The sequence below is a fragment of the Corvus moneduloides genome, chromosome 6 (assembly GCF_009650955.1).
Source record: "Corvus moneduloides isolate bCorMon1 chromosome 6, bCorMon1.pri, whole genome shotgun sequence".
Lineage (NCBI taxonomy): Eukaryota > Metazoa > Chordata > Aves > Passeriformes > Corvidae > Corvus > Corvus moneduloides.
The window spans coordinates 37124830-37146037 of NC_045481.1; the positions used below are offsets into that span (position 1 = coordinate 37124830).

Genomic DNA, 21208 nt, shown 5'->3' on the forward strand with positions numbered 1-21208 from the left:
TCCAAGAACAAACCAGAACATTTAATATCTTCCTGCTTTGCTTTATATAGACCTGGTAGTGAAGGCATGTCTATTTATGAGGTAAAGCAATTAAAATGCTGGCTTAGACTACAGATGTGATGTATGATACCTGATCCGTGTTCCAGCCAGGATGACCTAGATGTACGCCTGGGGTTTGATCTGTGTGTCCAGGAACGGGATTTCATTCGCAAGAGGAAGAAGGTAGTTGCAGCCGCTTTGAAGGACATTCTCCACCTGGAAGAGGACTTGCAGGATGATGAGGTCTCTGAGACATAATTATTCTCTGCTTTCTGCACAGATGAGTGTCCAAATATAGCATTGGTGGTCACATTTTCCTGGAAACCTTGTAGTTTCATGTACAAACTATAGCTGAGTTCTTTTCTCTGTGGCTGACTTCTCTATTCTAGGGAAGAAATGAGTATTCATCAGAAACATTAATAAAAAGCCTGTAGCTCTGAAGCTAAAGAATCTAGCCTTGTGTTCAGTAGTAGCTTGCACCATAATGTAGAGAGAGGCTAGGTGCTCTCAGAACCAAAGCCAAAGTTTCTTTTACGCCAGATCTACACAGTGGATTCAGCGCTTCATTCCCTCATGGCTAAAACTGGACTTTATTTTGTTTATCTTTTGTGCCACCGCTTAGGTTCCCATTGTGTGAGCACAGCACACTTCCAGTCTGACTTTGTCTGCTGTAGCATGTTCTTGCTCAGCAAACAGGTTTGATAACAGAGGTTTAAGGGCAGGGGAAAATCAGGTGTTGTTTTTTTTTTTTTGAATTAGGCACTCATGACTGCGGTGTGAAGCCTAAACTCAAATGCAAACAGGATAAATTTTGCTTGTTTTGACCTAAACTGAGTTCAGCTTTTTTTGCACAGCTGGACCTTTCAAACAGAAGACCTTGCCTTTAAATGCCAGCACTAAGCCATGGGTTGTTCCCTTCCCCTCAGGTATATAGCCACCCATACTTCCCTGCAGAACAATCTCTCTAGATTCTCCTGATGATTTGTACCTGACATTCCTTCACTCCAGTGTACCTGTGTTTACTGTTAAAGGAGCCAATTCATATTTATGAAATAATTCTTTTTCTAAGACTTCCATCCCTATATTTCTATATGATCACAGAAGCAAATAATTGCAGCTCTCTTGCATACCTAGTACTGTATATACATATGTGGTAGGTGGAGTGAGCATGGTTTCTCTTTTCCTCCAGCAACTGTAAAAGGGAATGGTGTCACCAGCCTCTGGTTTCAGGGATTCTGAACTGGCCTGTGCTCTTAAATCCATCAGTCATGACATTTCTAGTATGGCCTGTGGATTAACTGTACAATAGTTTCAGCAAAGTTCAGGATAAAGGAGGTTATCACTGCTTGCATGGAAACCGTGAGACAGCACTGATATTTTCTGGTCTATTGTATCTGATAATAATCTGATTCAGATGAAAGAAGGTGCAATTTCCTCTAGTTTTTTTGCAACTTTTTGTTAATGGTTTTGAAATAGAGCACTGAAAATGTGATAATGGATTTCATGTTCTAATGCAGAGTTGCTTGACAGAGGTAAATATGAAGTATTTCTTACTCCTTACATGCCCCATTATTAGTTCATGTTTTTCTTCACATTGAACTGGTGGCATTTTTTTACTACTTTATCAGTGCTGTCTCTGTGCCTTCTCAGACCATGTCACTAAATGCATGTATTTTGGGATTGAACAGGTACCTGTGGTAGCAATCATGACAACAGGTGGTGGAACCAGAGCTCTGACAGCCATGTATGCTCACCTCCTCAGCGTGCAGGAAATGAATGTCTTGGACTGTGTCTCATATATCACTGGCTTGTCTGGAACAACATGGTAAGACCAAGATAAGTACACAGGAATTTTCCATAGATGACATCAGGAAGTGATCTTGAGTTGTATGATCTTAACTATCAAGAAAAGGCTTTTTCTTTTTCTGCTGTTTTGTTGTTGTTGTTGTTGTTTCTTTTAGTGGGTATTTTCCCCACATTTGGAATTAATTAAATATGTGGATAGTACCAAACACATGGTGTTTTTTCATGTAAATGAAGACATAATACACAAACCTTCATAACTTCCCAAAGCTCTGCTTCAGAACTCACACTTTCCCTGTGGTTTTTTTGTGTGGTTTTTTTTAGGACCATGTCAAACTTGTATGAAGATCCTGACTGGTCCCAAAAGGATCTCAAGGAAACACTCAGTGATGTCCGAAAGCATGTACTTAAAAATAAGTTTGTTACTTGTTTTGCCCCTGATCGTCTGAAATACTATTTGAAAGAGTTGTGCCAGAGGAAACAGGAAGGACATCAGCTGTGTTTCACAGATCTCTGGGGACTCATCATTGAAAACATGTTACATGAAAAGGTACAATAACAGCACCTTTCTCTTCAGATTTGAATATCTAGTGAATACAGCAGTGAGGAAAGACATTAAATCCAAAAAATAGTTGAGATTGGAAGGGACCTCTGGAGTTCATCTTGTCCAAGCAAGATCAGGAATGGCCATCTACCCTGAACTATGGGCTTTGAATATCTCCACAGCTGAAGACTCCACAAATTCTCTGGGTGACACATGCCAACGTTTGGCCACCCCTAGACAAAAGAGGTTTTTTGCTTGTTTGTTTGTTTGTTTTTCTTATAGATGCCTAAAGCATGTGCCTTGGCAGTACCATTCATTATGTTTGTTGGCTGTATTATACAGATCTTAACATCACATCTGGTACAGAAAGGATGGGAATGAAAATAAGTAATAGGAAACTTACAGTATGAACAACTTCTAATTTATTCCTCACAGAATCTAAAAGAGGCTTACAAGAAGGTTGGAGAGGGACTATTCAGAAGGGCATGTAGGATAAGACAAGGGGGAAATGACCTTAAGCTGAAGGAGGGGAGGCTTAGATTTAGGTATTGGGAAGAATTCTTCACTTTAAGGGTAGTGAGGCACTGGAACATGTTCCCAGAGCAGTTGTGGACTCCCTATCCCTGCAGGTGTTTAAGACCAGGTTGGATGGAGAGCATGGTTGATCTCCATCCAACCTGGTCTTGTGGAAGGTGTCCCTGCCTATAGCAGTGGCATTGGAACTAAATGATTTTTAAGGGCCCTTCCAACCCCAACCATTCTGTGATTCTGTGAATTCACACAGAATTCAGGCTCTATTTTAATCTTCATGAATATTTCTTTCCCACTAGGCCATTTATACTTTGGAATGAGAAAACATTCACCCTGTAATATGAATAACCCCACACACATCCACATTTCTACTTCCTGGTCACAGCACAGTGGTAGAGACTCCCTGGGACTCTGTTCAGGAGGGAGCTGCAAGTGTCTCCACAGCCCTGTCCCCTGACCAACAACAGCCCAAGGGAAACCTGGTGGCACTGGTGGCGCAGCCATCCTTCCACAGGCTGCTCTGGTGAGCAGGAATACCTGCAGCTCTGCTTGTAGGATCACACAAACCTTGGTTCTGCTCCCAAACCATCCTACCCTTTCCACCCTGCCTGAGCTCTGCAGCAGAAGGGCCAAGGCTCGCTGAACCTTAACTTTTCATGAGCCTTGTCTCTGTCACAGGTCTGATGAAAAGGCATTTTTCTGGGAAGTCAGGGATGCGTTTACACTTTCATAATGAAATATTTCCTGTCAAGAGTGCTTTTCAAACGTTTCCAGACATTTTTTCTGAAATAAAAAATGTGGATAACAGCATTTTCTCCTTACCATGTTCTTTCAACATGAATTTAGGATTATTTGTGTACTGAAGGGTTGGGGCAGGGGAGGGGCAGGGATAGGGATGTGGCAGCACCTTTCAGAACTAAATGTGTGGGGAGCATCCTAGTTGGAGTCATGTGTGCACTGCGTTGTCAGAACCCAGGTTTAGATGAAGTGGGAGTCTCTTTGTGTCATCCAATTGTCCTCAGCTACTGTCATTCTTCAAAACAGGAGGACTGCCATAAGCTCACAGATCAGCAGCAGGCACTAAATCAGGGTCAAAACCCCCTGCCCATCTACCTCTCTCTCAATGTGAAGGATAAAATCAGCGACCAGGATTTTAGAGGTAACAATATTCCAGAAGTGTATTTAACATTTAATCCCAATTGGAGTCAATTTAGGATTAGATAAGGATATCAATTCAATGTACAAATACTCTCAAAGGCTAATCCACCTCAGAGGAGAAATTTAATAGTTAGTATTTTGAAGACCTTAGTGTAATTCAGTATTCAGGATCTAAAGCAGGACAATGGAAGACATTATGCACTTCTATAGAAAGCGTCAGAAAGTTTACAGAGACATATAGATTTAAGAGGACAATTTGTTCTGCATATTCACCACTGCGAAATGTACAGTAAATAAATGCCTGCTTGCAAAGTGTGTTAATTAGAAACCAGTCTGCCTTAACCTGGCCAATATCGTATTTATTCAAATAATTGTTCCTCTGCTGCTGTAATCAGTCTGTCTTATGCCTTTTCTTTTAGAATGGGTGGAATTCACCCCTTATGAGGTAGGATTTCCAAAATATGGAGCCTTCATTCGTGCAGAAGATTTTGGCAGTGAGTTCTTCATGGGTCGCCTGATGAAGAAAATCCCAGAATCCAGAATCTGCTTTTTGGAAGGTGATTTGTTGTTCTGGGAAAATGTAATATAATATAATATAATCTGCTCCTGCACAAAGCCCTCTTCTGAAATTAAACAGTTAGTGTGTTTTTTATCTGCCTGGAGCACTATATGGTAAAATACTAGGACTGGTAACAGGTCGCTATCTGCAGGATTTTTTATTTTCTCTGTGATCTTATTCATCTTATCAGATGTATTGATTTCATCTATGGTTATGCTTACTGACATGAGACCTTCACAGTACTTATATATCTTTGTCAGCAACAAAAGTTGTGTATCATTGCTGCTGAGTTAAATCATCAGTTTCTTTTGCAGCCTGAGTCTCTAAAATACACCTTTTTATCTACAAAGTTCCTGCCACATCTTGCCCTGATTAATTCTTAAGATAACATTTCCATTTCAGAGTGCAAATAAGTCGGAATGTTTATCTTTTTTTCCGTCTTGCATAAAAAAAGTGAAAGCAGTAAGGAAATCTTTCTTCACTTTGCAAAAGCAATCTCTTGCCTCATTGTTCTTTCTACTTCCACCAACTGCATAAAGGAAAAAGGAAGTTTCAGGGGTTTTTTTGAGAAGTTGAAACTTTTTGCTTGTGTGGAGATTTCACTACAGCTCAGGGTGAGGCATAAGGAAGCAACTCAGAATCTCTCTGTCCCTGGCTGCAATTTCAGATAGGGACCCAGGTCTTCCCTTGCATAATCAGAAGTGCTGTCAGGTCACCAGCCCCTTTCTACACCTTGGCACTTTCTTCCTACCTTCTCTAGAGTGATGCAGGGACATTTCTGTCTCTGTTCCCTGAAGTGTCCAGTGACACAGTTATTTGACAGCAAATGTATTGCAAATTTAGGTTTACAGCAAATTTCTTTGCACCCCATTTATTTTCAAATATGTCACATATATCCTATGCCACAGGGGTCTGGAGCAGTGTATTTTCCTTGAATCTCATGGATGCTTGGTATATATCTGTTAATTCAGAAGACTTCTGGCACAAATGGACCCGAGACAAAATTGCTGACATAGGTGGGTTATTCTTATTATTTGATTATTTTGTTTTATTTTCTCTTTTCTTTTTTATTCTTTTCCTCTGTGCTGCTATTCTCTTACTGAATTTTACAAAGCCCTTTTGGAATGTTCTCTTCAGGGATTTCCATTATCCACATATAAACCAGAAGGAAATTCATGCCATGTATTACATATGGCAATTATTTCAGTTGTATGTGAAAAGAACTCACAGGATCCATCGCAGAAAAATAAAAGAGACAATGGCCCTCTTATGAGATGTTTTCTGAGCACAAGGGTAAAACTAGAGAAAAATATCCCCATAAGTGGAAGATGCTCATGTAGCATTCCACAGTCTTCCAGATCCTCTCTCAGAAGTTGAAGCATCAGGGAAACAAGAGCAAACAACATCTTTTCATCTCTGAAGTCTACAAAGCGTTGATGCAAACTTCAGTACTGTTGGAAGTCATTCCAAACTAGTCATGAGGATGAGATTTGCAAAACATAATAGAAAATTAGGAAAGATATGCAGGGTCAGATTTGAAGGACAAATACACAAGACAAACACATTACAAAGAGAAAAGATGGCAAAGAAGAGAAGTATTTTGAAAAGGCTTATTTGTTTTATCTTCTAGCACTTGTAAGGAAGTAATTTCTGGTTGTTAAAACAAGGAGTCTGTATTTTCTAGCAAGGAACATTAATTATGTTTGTGTGGCTGAGAGATTGTTATTGTGTGGCTTTTCATGTGTCTGAGAGAGAAAGTGTGGCATGGACTAGCAAAGGAAGACAGTTAAGTGCAAGATATTTAATGGATAAAATCATAGCAAAGCAAAGAAATTTCTAGTAGGTGAGGTGAACTCTTTTTGCTGTACAAACAAAGCCTTTATCACTGTGAAGTGAGAAGAAGAAAGGGATTTTTCAAAGCTCAGCCAAAAAAAAAGTTGAGATTTGTGAAAATCCTGGAAGTAAAAAGAGAAAGAAGTTCAAGTTTTCCAAACATATTAAACCAAAGGATGACTGCACAGGTTGACTTCAACAATGAAACAAACCACATACATAAACTGCTTTTCTTTCTTCTGCAGATGATGGAGCCCTATTCCCGACGAGACCAAATGAGCTGGATACTCGAGTGGTTTGTCCTACTGACAGCTTTTCAGAAATTTTCCGAGATGTTGCAATGTTACGTCCAGCAGCCTCAGAAATCCATAACTTCCTGAAAGGCTTCCAGATAAACAACAACTACCTAGAGAGCGAGTTTTCCAAGTGGAAAGGTATGGTAACAGCACCCTGCTTCAAGTTACAGTTTAAACCATCCTTGTGAAAAAAAAAATCCTTAAAAAGTTATCAAGCTAACTGCTTTTTTTGTTTCATTCCGATGTTCTGATAGTATTTGAAGCTGTTTGTCACTGAAAGCTGAAATTAAGTAGCAGGGGAGGCTTCAAAACAAGTTTTTAAAAACAATTCATGAAGTCTCACAACTGGTAGATGAGAAAAATCCCAGTTAGTCACCCAGCACATCTGCTGCTGTGCCAGCCAGCCAGCCTGCATGCCTGCAGCAGGGCACTGGTGCTATCATACACTATCTCTTGCTCGGCCAATACTCAGGGGATGTGGGAGGGAGCTTCGGTTCCTGTTACATTTTTACTTCTAAGTAAGGTACAACCTTTGTAACACTATTCCCTGTTATCCAGGTAGGGAATTTTTTTGTTCAGTCTGGCACCAGATGTTCCACATACGATTGTAGCTGTGGGGCCACTCTCATAGTGAGGAAAGCACACATCATATTTAGTCTTTAGTGTGTTGACAGAGAGAGGTGCCATTTAATTTGTTTCATATTAATAACAAAAAGAAAAGAAAAGGAAACAAAAAAAACCCCACGCCAACATGATCAGAGTCACACACAAGATGCATTAAGTCTGTTCTCCTGTGCCCCAAGTTAATCGCTTTTAGTCAGAGGAAAGCCAAAGAAATTGCAGAGTAAAGATGAAAAGGGGAAGCCAGATGAGGAACTGAGAAATGACTGAACTGCAGCCATCAGCTATATAGGTAGGTCTAGGACCCAAGAGAAGTTGAAGTCTCTTTTTGTTAACAATAGACTTTCCTCAGCACCTCCCTTGCGTTGGGCACCTCCTCTGAAAAAATGTGCTTCTTTCCTAGACTGTGAGCTGGACTCCCAGCCCAACTACCTGACAACAGCAGCAGACTACCTCATCCTGATTGATACTGCATTTGCCTTTGCTACCAGTTACCCACCCCTTATGAGGCCAGAAAGGAAGGTGGATGTCATTTTGCATTTCAATTACAGCTCAGGTTCACAGACAGGGGTGAGTCTTGCACATTCTTCTTTATTGATTTCTCTGTTTCATCACTGAGTTGCCAGAATGGCTGATCCTCTACTCACAGAAACTTTTTTTTTTTCCGAATATCTGGGAAGTGTTAATAAGTTAACAGTCTACTGTTAACTGGGGGTCACATATCTTTATGGAACACTGCAAATGTTTTCAGGAAATAATAAGTTAGTAAACTCTATCTGCTCATTTTTACATATAAGTCGTTTTAGCTGATTTGAAGGCAGTCAGATGCGGAATGAATGAAGCTAATTGTCTTTAAACACTGTCTAATATTTTTCAATGCAATCATACATATTCCTATGCAAGGAAAAATGTACCTTCAGGACAATATAACTGCAACAATAGAAGGGTTTGATGCAAACCCAGAAGACCAGATATGCAAATAAATGCAACAACAGTTTGTGTTTAGGAATGTTAAATTCCTTAGGAATAAAAAGTTGTCTAAGGCAACTTTTTGATGGCCAAATGTGGCATGTAGCTTTTCGAAGACAGGCACATATACTCAGATCCATCTCACTTAACTCTGGCCTTCCAAGTCTTGACTCCATAAACAACCTACACCTAAATTGGGTATGTACCATAATCTGTCAGAACCTGTCACTTACCCCACAAATATTCCCAGTGAAATTAGGTTTTGGTCAAATTCAAAGTTCTTCCCATATGTTCTGATGTTTTCTTTTGTTTTGTTTTCCTCTTGTGGCAACCAGCCCCTGAAAGATGCCTCTAAATACTTTGCAAAACAGGGAATTCCTTTCCCTACAAAGGTGCCAGATGATCAGGAAACTCCACATCTGAAGGAATGCTACATTGTTGGTGATAAAGAGAGCCCAGAAACACCTATTGTGATATTTTTCCCTCTAGTAAATGACACCTTCAGGGAATACAAAGCACCTGGTAAGTTTATGGTTACCCATCACATTAACAGAGGCAGCAGCCACTTTCTTTCTCTTTTTTTACTGGATAATAACTGCTCTTCAGATCATGCTGTAATAACAGACTTGAACCCTCTTTGCTTAGATCTGAACCAGATAAAGAAACTTAAAATATGTGACTTTTCCTAAACAGTAGAGAAGCATCTGGAATCAGCCTTTGGCAAATATTTTCCTCTTCAGATTTTTTTTTTGGCTTTTCATAAGCAGACTGTACTTAATTGAGGAAAAGAATATTCTGTTTATCGGCAGTAGCAGAAGTTAGCAGCGGTAATTTCCTCTCACACTTGTCATCCGCTCCTGTTAGAGAATGCTCTGAGGAGCCTAAGGATTTCATTGTTTGAAATAATTTCCAGGCTTACAGTTAGGCAGATGACCTTGTAAAAAAAAGCATGCAGAAGCAAAGTGATGGAAATGTAACATGGAGGTATAGCGAAGTGATGAAAGTACAACACTGAGCCATTCCAACAGTGTCTGTTCACTTTGAAATTTAAAGAGTTTCAGTAGCAACATTGCCAGTCACTTCTAAACAGGTGAATTCTAAGTTCTGGTACCATATCCCACATGCCATACTACTCTGTTGGCACCAAAGTCTCAGTTACTCCTTCTCCAGATGCTAAAATTCCTAACTCACATTGTGAGTTCACTTCAAAGCCCCACAATGTACTTGAAAGCCAGAAGTTCTAGGTTGGTACATGTACATTAAATTTAAAACCAAAACAAATGCAGAAACTATTGTCCCAATTGTATCAATTCTTATCCTTTTATATTAAGTAAGTTGTAAAAAATAATATGGTACTTTTGCTTTGTTGACTGAGCTCATTTCATGTTTGAGGTGTACAGCTGGGGTTTTGAACAGGACTCAAATAGACCAAGGGTATTTATGGAGGTACACACACCATTCTACTCCAGCTCCTTACCACTGATCAGATAACAGAAAGGTTACTTTCTGCAGTTGCCCTTTGTAGAGAGAATTAAAGAAAGGAGAAAAGAAGAAAGAAGTAGAAGAAGAGCTGAGAATTAGCTCCTGTACTGCTCTTCTATACTGCACTGCTCTTTTGTACTGCTCTGTGAGGGAGTTTGCCTGCCTTCTTTCCCTCAATAATTTCCAGAAACGAGGGATGATGTGCCTAAGTCAGTTATCTACTATCAGGTGTATCTACTATCAGGTGTACATCAGATGATGTGCGGATGTTAAATGTAAGCATATATTATCAGGGAGTCTAAAAAGGGGTGTTGCTAGCTATGAAGAAAATTAATTTGAAGACCTGCATGCTGTCTGCATATTGCATACACTTGAGGCATGCTTGTGTTGCCCAACCGGTTCAGCTGGTAGCTGCACGCTGAGATTAAAGAGGAAGAGAAAGAAGGGGTCCTCCTTGTCATGCCCCCTCAGGCAAAGTGTCAGCTGAGCTGGCATGAAAGGGCTCTGTCCATGCAGCTTTTTGGGAGAACTGACACCTCACAGCTGAGACCTGGCCTCCACAGCAGCAGGATGGATGCCACAGAAGGTCCTGTGAGGCTGGAAAAGGATGTCTGCCCTTTGTTAGTGACAGACAGAGATCAGCTTAATTTATAGTGCTTCAGTACCATGCCCTAGCCCAGATCTAAATTGTACAGCATGTGAAATATTAGTACAATCACATGAACAGGCAAGTTTTTCATAGGCAGCTCATCCATCAGCTCATTCAGAGGGGAATTTAGAGTCTGAGCAGTAAACAAGTAAAACTGACATATTCAAACTGGTTACATGCTGTACTGTTAGGCTATTCCATGATCAAATAGAAAGAGGATTCTCTGTGTAAGATTTACTCTGCTTCAATTGAGTGGTACCAGTTCACTGTAACTCTGTCTGCAAAGCTGAGAGGAGTACAGCTTTTGGACTCAGACAGACCCTTCAAGGAAAATCAGAACCCTTTCTTCAGTGTTGTTAGATCCATGTTGGCAGAGAAGATTCCCCGAATGCATGAGGTCTTATCAGTGAGATGCTGACTTTTCCCAGTGCCTACCCCCTTGCCGTGGTTCAGGTGGTGCTGGTTATCTGTGACTGTGGAGGGTTCTTGTTTGTTACAGTAACACCCTCTTGGGCAGAGTGATGGTCTCACTGGAGGCTGACAGAAAAATTCTCATGTCTCTGATACTTTCTCTGAGAGTATTGCCTACTATTTCTGTGTTGTTAATACTCTCTTTCCCTCATGCCAGCTGTCAGAAAACCAAAGGGTCTGTGGAAATGATGAGGAAGCATAAAAATGTATGTGAACCCTCATGTCAGGCTGTCCTGATTTCATCTGGGAAAGAGTTAATTTTCTTCCTAGCAGCTGGTATAGTGCTGTGTTTGGGATTTAGAATGAAAGTTATGTTGTTCTTCCTTTTCTGTCCCATTAAACTGTCTTTATCTCCACCCACATTTTCTCTCTTTGCTCTTCTGGTTCTCTCCCCATCCCTCAGTCAGGGTGCACTGAGCAAGCAGCTGTGTTGCTTAGCTGTTGGCTGGGGTGAAACTGTGACATGGGAGTACAGACTAACACACAGCACTGGATCTCTGTGTCTTCAGGTCTCTGCCCCAGACAGGGATCTTCAGCCATCCTGTAGCACTCAAAGGCATCTAAATCCAGTAATCTTCAGAATCCAACAAAATTAATTGACCTCTTCCCTTCCAAGAACCTGTTTATTCTATATACTAGCAGATAGATAGAAGTTCAGCCTGCTCGTATGCTGTGTCTCATCGGTGCAAAGTCGAACAAAAAACTAATATAGTTTAGGGTTGTGATGCACTATTTGTGACTGAGAAACACCCAGACCCTAATTGTTCTTTTGCGAATTAACCATATCACTGCTTGTCTGCTAGGTGTGAAGCGTAGTCCCTCAGAGATGGCAGAGGGTGAGGTTGATGTTGCCAATGCCTGTGGCCCATATTACATAAACAATCTGAGCTATTCAGAGGAAAATTTTGACAAACTGGTGAACCTCAGTTACTACAACGTCCAGAACAACAAAGATTTGATTCTTCAGGCCTTGCGTACTGCTGTGGAGCGGAAAAAGCAGTGTAAGAAAGAGCAAGCACTGCAAAAACCACCCGATGGCTGTGGCATGTGTGTGCCTGACAGAGAGGGAACCCAGCACTTGGCTGACTGCCCAGCACCAGGGAATATGAAATAAAGTCTCTATGAGTCCTGTCGATGAAGAAGGAAAGGAATTTTATTAGGAAGTGAAGAAAAGCCAAAGAATGCTAAGAATAGCACTTCATTTGTCATCAAAAATGTTAAAGCCTGTCTGTCAGTGGAGGGAATAAACTCAAAAAACCAGCTCTTCCTTAATGAACTAATGTGCTTCCCTCATTGACAACCTTAGGAGGGCAGCTAGGTGAGGCTGTGCTCCACTGTACTTGCAGAAGTGACCGTCCAGGCCAGGGCGAAACTGCGTGGACAAGGAAGCATGAGGAAGTTTACACTGACTGTATCTGTGTTCTACCTGTGCTATAAAAACAGAGGATTGCCGGTCCAGAAATGCAGCAGAGAACAAAATCCATTGTCTCTAAAACAAAATCAAAAGAACCATTTGTGAACTAAGGAGTCTTTATGTGAATGTAAATAAATATTAAATTTATATAATATACCACTTCTTTTGAGTAGGAGTTAGAGCAAATAAACATTTTTCATACCAAATACATGTTAAGGCCATTTATTTTAGGTGCTTCTTCCTCTACTAGCAAGACAAAGACAATGGGCAGACATTTCATAGCTGCTGAAAAATTATTGAAGAAGAAAGTATATCTGCTCCACACCTAGCTGTAAAGTGCTCTGGGATCCTGGGACCCCTTGAGTTTAGAATTACAACTACGACCCATCTCTACAAGAACCAACTCATGTTAATTTATTTTAGTAATCTGGGTTTAAATGCTATTGATAATACCAAATGTTCTTTAATATTAATAATATTAAAGTCTTTGAGCCTATTACATAGAAATGACACAAGAAACACAGACAAAGCAAAACTGCAATTGTATACCTAATATCATTCATGCAAACGTGATTTTTTTTTAACTTGCTATAGAGTATGGCAACTGAAGTTAACAGAAGATAAACTTTCAGTTTTCTGACACTTCGGTTGTGACATTAACATGGCTCCTTTCCAGTAAGCAGTCTGGGTTTTTGACAGATGGAATCTGTAAAAGTCTACATTTATTCTTCTTCTAAATTTTTTAATTCAATGCTAGTGGTTTATTTATTAGACAGCTTATATCTACAAGCCCATATTTCCTACAGCTTTCCCTGCTCCTCAGTTCTGCTGTAGTATTCTTTGTCAAGAAACCCTGTTATTGTGGGCCAAAAATGGAAGTCTTACAAATTCCTTTGCCCTCAAGGTTGAGGGTCTCCTCCTAGGTGGTGCACAGAGATGTAATCCTTCTGTTTGCCACTTAGGTCAGTGAACACTTTACCTGCACCCTACAGGAGCCCATAGAGCTCCTGGACTGTATGACCAGAGTTTATCTCCCATGGAAACGAGAGAGCAAAGACAGCAGTCCTGCTGATGAATGCTGGATCTCATCACAATATGGGACAGCATGTAGCCAGAGGGCACAGCCAGACCTGGGAATTTGGAAGCGCTCCCAGGTTCCCATATACAGTTAGAGCTTTGTTGTCTGAAGGGCAAAAATTATTTCACCGACAGCAGGAAGCATGTAGGCAGGAAGTCTGAAGACCAGCAGAATGAGGTGTGTGAGTGCAAACACTTCCCTGCCCTTCCTGCTGCTTTCTAGCAGACACGAAAGGGTCATGGAGAACAATGAACACTTTACCCCATTTCAAAAATCTTGCATGGAATACTTACTCAGTATCTCAGTTTTCTCTGTTCAACAAGAATACAGAGGAAAATGTCAGGCCTGATCAAGGAGGTGGAACTGCTTCCACACAAGGCATGAATAGATAAAGAATCTGCCCCCTAGAAAAAGCACAGGAGGAATGAAAGGCAGAGAAGAGAGAGATGCACGAAGTCAGTGCACCTCTCTTCTATCACAAGACCTGGAGGGGATCAGACAAAACTAGCAGGCAGCAGGTTTAAAGAAAGTGAGGTAGTTCTGCACACATGTAATTAAGTTTTCTTGCTGATAAAATTTTATACATTCAAATAACTGATTGATGCGCTCACTGGAAAATTTTTGGGGACTGAAAAAATATAATGCTTCTGCATCTGCCTCAGTCCTGCACTGAATCATAAATTCCCAGAGACTCAGTCTGAGATAGTATTGTACCTGCCCTGTGAGATATGTAAGGTTCTCCAGTCACTAAATACTGGATGTAGCACCACAGACAAGGGGAAAAGGAACCTCACTTCACACCGCAGTACTTAGGTTTTCCACAGCTTAGATATTTTTGCAGATAATTAATAGTTAGGAACAGTCAGACCTCAAAAGTTGAGGTGATACAAGGCTAATTTAAAAGAAATCACTGAAGTAACATGTGATTACTTAATTACCTATGAATTAACCCTCAGAGAAAAGTAATGACAATTAAAGAAATACAAAACCAAACTACGAAAAGGAGATTTTAAAAAATGAGGAAACCAGTCAGCAAGACCCTATGTGAAATGGTATAAAATCTTTAGACTCAGCATGGAAATTGCAACAAAAGAGTTACAAAACATATGTGCAGCCCTAAATAAAATGCAAAGCAAGGAACCAAAAGAAGGCAACGAGGTTAAATGCCCAGAACTGAGCATTGCTAAAGTCTAACATCTGTTCTTTGAGGAACAGTGTAGAGAGGAAGGAGATGAAAAGAGCACATCTAAACCTGCTAATTTATTTAGAAAAGACCTGGACCATACTGAGAAAATGAAGTATTCAATATGGAAATGAGGAGGAAGAAAGGTACATAGATAAAATGTGAAACAGTAGATGTGCTGGACCAGCAAAAGGGGATTTAAATGATACGGATGCTGAGAAGGAGCCATAAGTGTGTAACACAAAAGATACATTTGTAATATAGTGTTTAAATACAGTTTCAGCAAAATTTCCCACTCCTTTTTTTTTTTTAACTGAGATCCCAAGTTTTTTATTTCTATGTAGTTAGCGAGCACAAACTTTAATGTCAGAGGATAAAAAAATATTTGTTTTATTGATTTTCCCAAGGCTGTAGTGAATCTGGTATTATACTCCACTAAAACCTCCTGTAAAATCAATGGGCAAGGTGATCCTCCTACGCGGCTTAACACAATGCAGGACCTAAGGTTAAAACTAGTGGCCGTACCTGCTACACACGTCTCGCAGAAACATTTCCATGTTATACTAAGATTTTTCATTGTGTTTAAAACGGTTGCCTGATGTCGTAGCTAAACACCACGGCGCTTAGTCACACACTTCTTTGGCATCCAAAGACATCAACCATCAACAGAAAAACACGAAAAGCATTTGGGCGGTTCTATCTTCAGATCGGAGCTGTCAAAGTGTTTCCGGATTTCATCGCAAGGGGTTGAGATTTTAGCGCAGAGGACCAGCAGGTACAATTAACCTCCAGAGGCGGACTTTTGGCAAAAAAAAAAAAAAAAAAAAAAAAAAAATCCTCGGATTCTGAAAAAAACTCGGACCAACTTCCTCTTCAGAAAAACCCCAAACCCACCCGGCTCCGAGGGTGTGTGCTGCATGGAGAGGGCCCCCCCCGGCCCCGCCACTGAGCGGAGCGCGGCAGCGCTGCTGGCACCGCCTCTCGCCGGGCCGGGGCGGGTCCGCGCCGGCGGCTGCGTGCGCGGGAGGCGCGGCGGCGGCAGTGGCAGTGCGGCGGGGCGGCAGCGGCGGCGGGATGTTCAGCTGGCTGGGGAAGCAGGGCGGCGGGCGGGAGCGCGGCGGCGGCACCGACGTGGTGCAGACGGTGACCGGCGGGCTGCGGGACCTCTACCTCCGCAAGCTGCTGCCGCTGGAGGAGCACTACCGCTTCCATGAGTTCCATTCGCCCGCCCTGGAGGAGGCCGACTTCGAGAACAAGCCCATGGTGCTGCTGGTGGGGCAGTACAGCACCGGCAAGACCACCTTCATCCGGTAGGTGACCCCCGGCATGCGCGGCCCCTGCTCCCGCGGCCCCGCTCGGGGAACGCCGGCCGGCGCCCTGCCCGCCTCGCCCCCGCCGGCCGCTCGGTCATCCTCGCTCACCTCCTGCCCGGGGTGGTGCTGCCTGCGGTAAATCCCTCCCACGCTCTGGCGGCGCAGCCCGCGGCGAGCCCGCCCGTGCGGGACAGCGCTGCCCCGCGGGTGCGAGCCGAGGCCGGGCAGCGCCGTGCCGGTGACAGGCGGCGGGGCGGCCCCGCAGCGGGGTGACAGGGCTGGCGCCTGCCCGCGGCCGGCGACCCTCCCGGCCAGCGCGGCTTACCGAGAGCCTCCGTGCTGTGTCGAGGATGGTGCCGCTCCCGACCCTGTTACACGCTCTGTAGCTCGCCGCTTGCTTCCTGTTCAAGAATATTATCTCTATTTCATGTTCTGCTGAGAAAGCGTACCCTCGTTGTCTACTTCCTCTTAGTTCTTTTAATCTGTGAGTTGTTTCAAAGGAAAACCAGGAGCTTCGTGTTAAAACGGTATGACTGCACCGGCCATGAGGGATCATTTAACCTTACCTCCTCTCCTTTCTTTCCCGAAAGTAGCTTAATGCACAGATCGGATGTGATGGTAAAAGCGTAACGTGACAAGAGTTTTGGGCAAAAAACACGTGGTATCTGGAAAGTCTCCCCTTCCATGTGCCTTTATTTTGATCAATTAGATTGAAGAAGCAGTATCACTACTAAGGCAGCTTAACAGTGTTGTCCCTGTTGTAGTATTTTCTGTCTTTCCTCTGTTCCTTATTTCTAAGTTTCTTAGTGACTCATTTTCAGGAAGCTGAAGCATATCTCGGGTAAGCACAATATTATAAACCTGCGAATATTTTGCATATGTTTGAGTTTCCCTCTCACCTGCGCCTTACAAATCAGTCTAAGGTTGTGCCCAACTCTGCAAAAGACACTGAGTGGTCACTTGGTTCACATTTTGACGTGCTTATATCTGAAGTTCATTACAGTCCTTCTGTAAAATTTTAAAATATTTCTTTCAGTTCCAAAGACTACCGGCAGCCTTGCCATAACAGTGTTTTCTTCTTGCAGTGCAAAATACCTACCTCCCCTCTCCACTGAAGAGCAATGTTTACCTTTAATCACCTGAGAGCTTTTCAGATGTTTGCAGAACTAATCATGTGTCTTTTCTGGTTTTACAACTAGCTAATTGAAAGCTTGAAGCTGAACATGGTTTCTTTACTGATTATGACTGAATTCCCAGAAACACATAAAGAGGTGTTGCTCAGAGGAATATTTTTAAAATAGAAATAAGGCTGTAATTAAAAGAAAAGAAACTTAGTTTCAGGATCTCCACAGACAGTCACAAGGTGGTGTGTGTGGGGGGTGTTTGATTTGGATTTTTCTAACATTTCTCTAGGCATACTCATTATTTTCTTCTTTAAAATTACAGTTGCCTTGTTAGTCTGTATATATTTCCAGATAAGTGTAGTTACTTGGCTTATGAACAAGGGATGGGGAGAGCGTGGGTAGTACAAAGGGAGGCAGAAAGGTCCCAAATATGTGCATACCAGAACTTGTTCTGCCTGTCAGCAGAGTTGTTCTGTTATTTGCATTTCATAGAAAACTTTATTTCTCCCCTCCTGTAAGAGTTTGCCTTGATTGAGAACACTGGTTCTTGATTTATGAACATTCAACTTTTCTGTCCTTTACAGTTGCCTGCATTTGACTGAAGTGCAAGTCAGTATTGTGCTTAGAAACATTAATATTCCTTGCAGTGCCTTATGTGTCTTTTTGCTACTGTTGCTTTGTGAGTAACTTATTATCACTGTAACAATAAAATACCGAGCAAAAGGGTTGATTGATACTAATGTACAGTCGGAACGAGAAAAGACCTATAATTTATTACAGCTCTTTCCAGCTTTTTTTTTAGCATTTGTTAGTGCTGGATGAAGATGCCCAGACAATTTTGACAAAGATGAAGTTTTCAAATATGGTTTCTCATGTGTTATATTAAAATACCTGACTTGATGCAGGAGGTGGCTTCTACTGTGATATACCCTTCTATTCACCCTCTTACCCTTTCCTCCTGTCCACATTTTAGGTAGCTTGCAAAGCAGTTTAATCTTTACAGAAGGTATTGGAGAAGGCAGGTATTGAGTGTTGAGCCCAAATCAGTGGCAGAATATCTGTTATTGCTTCTAAAGGATCTCACTATGATTAACATTCATTACCTCAGTGTTCTCTATAGTGTAGATAATAATTGGTTGAATCAGCGTGAGAAAATGCTCCATTGAAGATGGGCAGCAACTTAGACAATAGTGTCACAGTGACTGTTACTCAAAATCCAATTTAGAGGAGAAAAAGAAGGGCAAAAAAAGAGAAGTTCTCGTATGCTGTGTGCAAACTTAGAAGAAGACATGGGAAAATATTATAGTGTCCAGATCAGCCAGAAATAAATTTCCCCTCTGGTAGGCTGAATCTCCTATGGAAAAATATCATGCCCTCTCAAGATTGTTTTAATTCAATCTTTGTCGTAGATTATTTTTTCTTAGAATGAAGTAGCGCTACAGGGTTTTTATTCCTGCAAACCTTTTAATAAGCAAACATTATTTTAAATCTTAATTAAAACTGCTTTTTGTTCACATTTCTCCACTTCATAGTCAGGAGGGTATATTAGGTCTGCCTAAGTGTTTACTACTGGGTTTATGTGTGAACATAATAATTCTGTTTAGCTGTCAAATATTCATTTGGGATTTGCTTTAATTTAGACATTATCGTGAGAACTTCACATTTTCATACCTCTGACACATCCATATCCACCCAGTTCCTTCCACTAAGTCTTTATGGAAAGCACGGATCTACCAGTGACTAAAGGTCCCTGGGGATTAAGATATGCAAACAAACACTTCCAGGTTTCTTTCAGCTCTTATGTTTTTTCACTCAGTGCTGTTTATCCGCTTTGGCACTTGGAACAATGCAGTGAAACCTGTCAGTTTTGCTGTCTAAGGTGTAGTGTGGTGATAGTTTTATTCGAGTATTTGACAATGCTGATGATTCAAGCAAATATATCCCAATGTGAATGCTTGTCCAATTGTGTTTAATGAAGTGGGAGCATGGTGAGAGCCAATTGCTTATCTTACTCTGAGCTGCTTGGCCTTGCAGCTTCTGTAATTGTCTCAATTTCTCATGCCTGTTTTGGAAAAGAAATGGGGAAAGGAAGGGGAGGAGAATTGTACTGTATGAAAAAAAGATAGGAGGTAGTCAATGCAAATAGATAGTTTCTTTTCTTCTAACAGTTAATTAAACTTCTAGTCTAATAGTGTTTAACTTGTCATTTATTTTTCTATTTTAAAAGTGTAGGAGACTGTTGTTTTTTTTAAAGAACTTATCAACATGAGACAAACCAGAAGTAAATTCCTCAGAGTGCCAGGCTGTGCCTTTACTTTGCTTGCAGGTATTACTCAGAGGTTAAAAATTGTAAACTTCCTGCGATTTAACTCAGCCAGAGCTGACTTTTATGAAAGCACCCTTTTGCATGCATAATGTCTAGAGTCTGCAAGTGGGTGCAATTACTTGTGCATCTGCATCTGTTTCTTCAGGGGTGAAGTGGGGGGAAGGTCCGTCTTAATTTCTTTGGGTGAAAGCTGTACCTTCTTTGTTACATGAAAGCTTTGACTTGTTTAGAGCAGAATTCTTACACTATAGCGAACATCTGCTAGTTTTGCTGTTTAAAAAAAAGCAGAATATTTGGTGCAGTATGTAGCGTGGAGGTGAGCAGCCCTGTAAAGGAGCCATGAGTTTATCTCCTGATGCATCACAGGGTATCCCCGTTCAGTGCTGCTCTGTCCAGCTCGCATTTGTGCATTAGCGTGGCCTAGCTAATGCATTTAGACTTCAGATGATAATCAGTATTTGCAACTGTGAGTAATATTTTCTGTGTCTGGAACTTTGTAAACTGGTTTCCCATAGTCTGGCTATACATCTTGCAGAGGAACATAGATGAATGTTTATTGGCAAAGCTGAAAGGTTATAGCCCAGGTAAAAACAAAGGGCGAAGAATCAACAGGATGTCTGTTGTTTGATCTAGACTGTCTTTGGGGCATTGGCTATTTTTAAGCATTCTTCCTGTGAACCTTTTTGAACTCCTTCTATGCTGAAAATTCCTGAGAAGAGCATGTAGTTGCTGATGCTGAAAATCCAGGTATTTTCCTTGCTAATGTAGCATTTGGTACAGAAACATTGGCAGCTTTTCAATTTACAGAAGACTGCTCTTACTTTTTGTGTGGGTAAGTAAAACTGTTTATTCATGCTGAGGAGTGTGTTGAGGCTTAGCTCACCCCACAACTCCAGCTTGCAACCAAGCACCACACAGCCACTCACACCCTGCGCAGTGACATGGGGGAGAGAATCAGAATGGTAGAAGTGAGAAAACTCATGGCTTGAGATAAGGATGGTTTAGTAGGTACAGCAAAAGCATCACAAGCAAGGCAAAGCAAGGAATTCATTCACTCCTTTCCATGGGCAGGCAGGTGTTCAGGTATTCCCAGGAAAGCAGGGCTCTGTCATACATATGAGTGACTTGGAAAGAGAAAATGCTATCACTCCAAGCGTCTCCGTCTTCCTTCTTCCCCTAGCTTTATATGCTAAGCACGTTGCCATATGGTACAGGATATCCCTTGGGTCAGTTGGGATCAGCTGTGTCCCATCTTAACTCTTTGTTCACCCCCCGCCACTTGCTGGTGGGGTGGGGTGAGAAGCAGAAAAGGCCTTGATTCTGCCTAAGTGCTGCTCAGCAGTAATGAGGACATCCCTGTATTGCCAACACTTTTCAGCACAGATCCAAAACACAGCCATATAGTAGTTATTGTCCCAGCCAAACCCATCACACTTGAGCACAGCCAGTGCTCAAGAACAGGTTTATTTTAGTCTGTACTAATTCTTGATGTGCAACTGTGAGCCAATCTTAATGGATAATACCTTTGTTGCAAAGCGATTGGTGTGTCTGTTGAATAGTTGTACCAGGCAGAGCATTGTGACTGTTGGGTGGGGCTTGGTATTGGAAGGAGGTCTTGCCTTCCTGGTTTGTTATCGCTGTAAAAGCCTGGTTTTTAACATGACATTATGACATTAACTTGGAAGTATCATTGCAGTTCAGTAGCACTGTATTCTGGTTTAGTCATTTCAATAAACACCTAATCTGAATTTGCGCTATCAGAGCAGCAAATAGAGATGTTGGAAATCCTGAAAGTACTCTGTACTTGTAACTCTT

At 41.6% G+C, this 21208-nt stretch overlaps 2 protein-coding genes and 1 long non-coding RNA gene across 5 annotated transcripts in view; 2 read left to right on the plus strand and 1 right to left on the minus strand.

Annotated features, from left to right (window-relative positions):
* The window catches only part of LOC116445135 (cytosolic phospholipase A2 epsilon-like), a 38054-nt gene extending 25477 nt beyond the window's left edge, over window positions 1-12577 (plus strand). For 2 of the 3 annotated variants that reach the window (XM_032111359.1, XM_032111361.1), the window contains 10 exons: window positions 147-282; window positions 1728-1864; window positions 2167-2392; window positions 3962-4076; window positions 4495-4632; window positions 5543-5650; window positions 6713-6901; window positions 7788-7954; window positions 8689-8875; window positions 11759-12577. In XM_032111359.1, coding sequence (XP_031967250.1) covers window positions 147-282; window positions 1728-1864; window positions 2167-2392; window positions 3962-4076; window positions 4495-4632; window positions 5543-5650; window positions 6713-6901; window positions 7788-7954; window positions 8689-8875; window positions 11759-12069 — 1714 coding nt within the window. In that variant the 3' untranslated portion in view covers window positions 12070-12577. Of the gene's footprint in view, window positions 1-146; window positions 283-1727; window positions 1865-2166; window positions 2393-3961; window positions 4077-4494; window positions 4633-5542; window positions 5651-6712; window positions 6902-7787; window positions 7955-8688; window positions 8876-11112; window positions 11162-11758 lie in introns of all 3 variants that reach the window. The other variant, XM_032111360.1, reaches the window with a different exon arrangement.
* Window positions 239-17875, minus strand: LOC116445138. The gene is made up of 3 exons (XR_004240664.1): window positions 16269-17875; window positions 1732-1851; window positions 239-424 (listed from the first exon to the last, which is right to left on the minus strand). It is a non-coding gene; the product is annotated as an uncharacterized LOC116445138 (long non-coding RNA).
* EHD4 (EH domain containing 4) overlaps window positions 15686-21208 on the plus strand; it is a 30159-nt gene continuing 24636 nt past the window's right edge. The window contains exon 1 of the mRNA XM_032111362.1: window positions 15686-15940. Within this exon, the coding sequence (XP_031967253.1) occupies window positions 15705-15940 (236 nt within the window). The 5' untranslated portion in view covers window positions 15686-15704. The remainder of the gene's footprint in view (window positions 15941-21208) is intronic.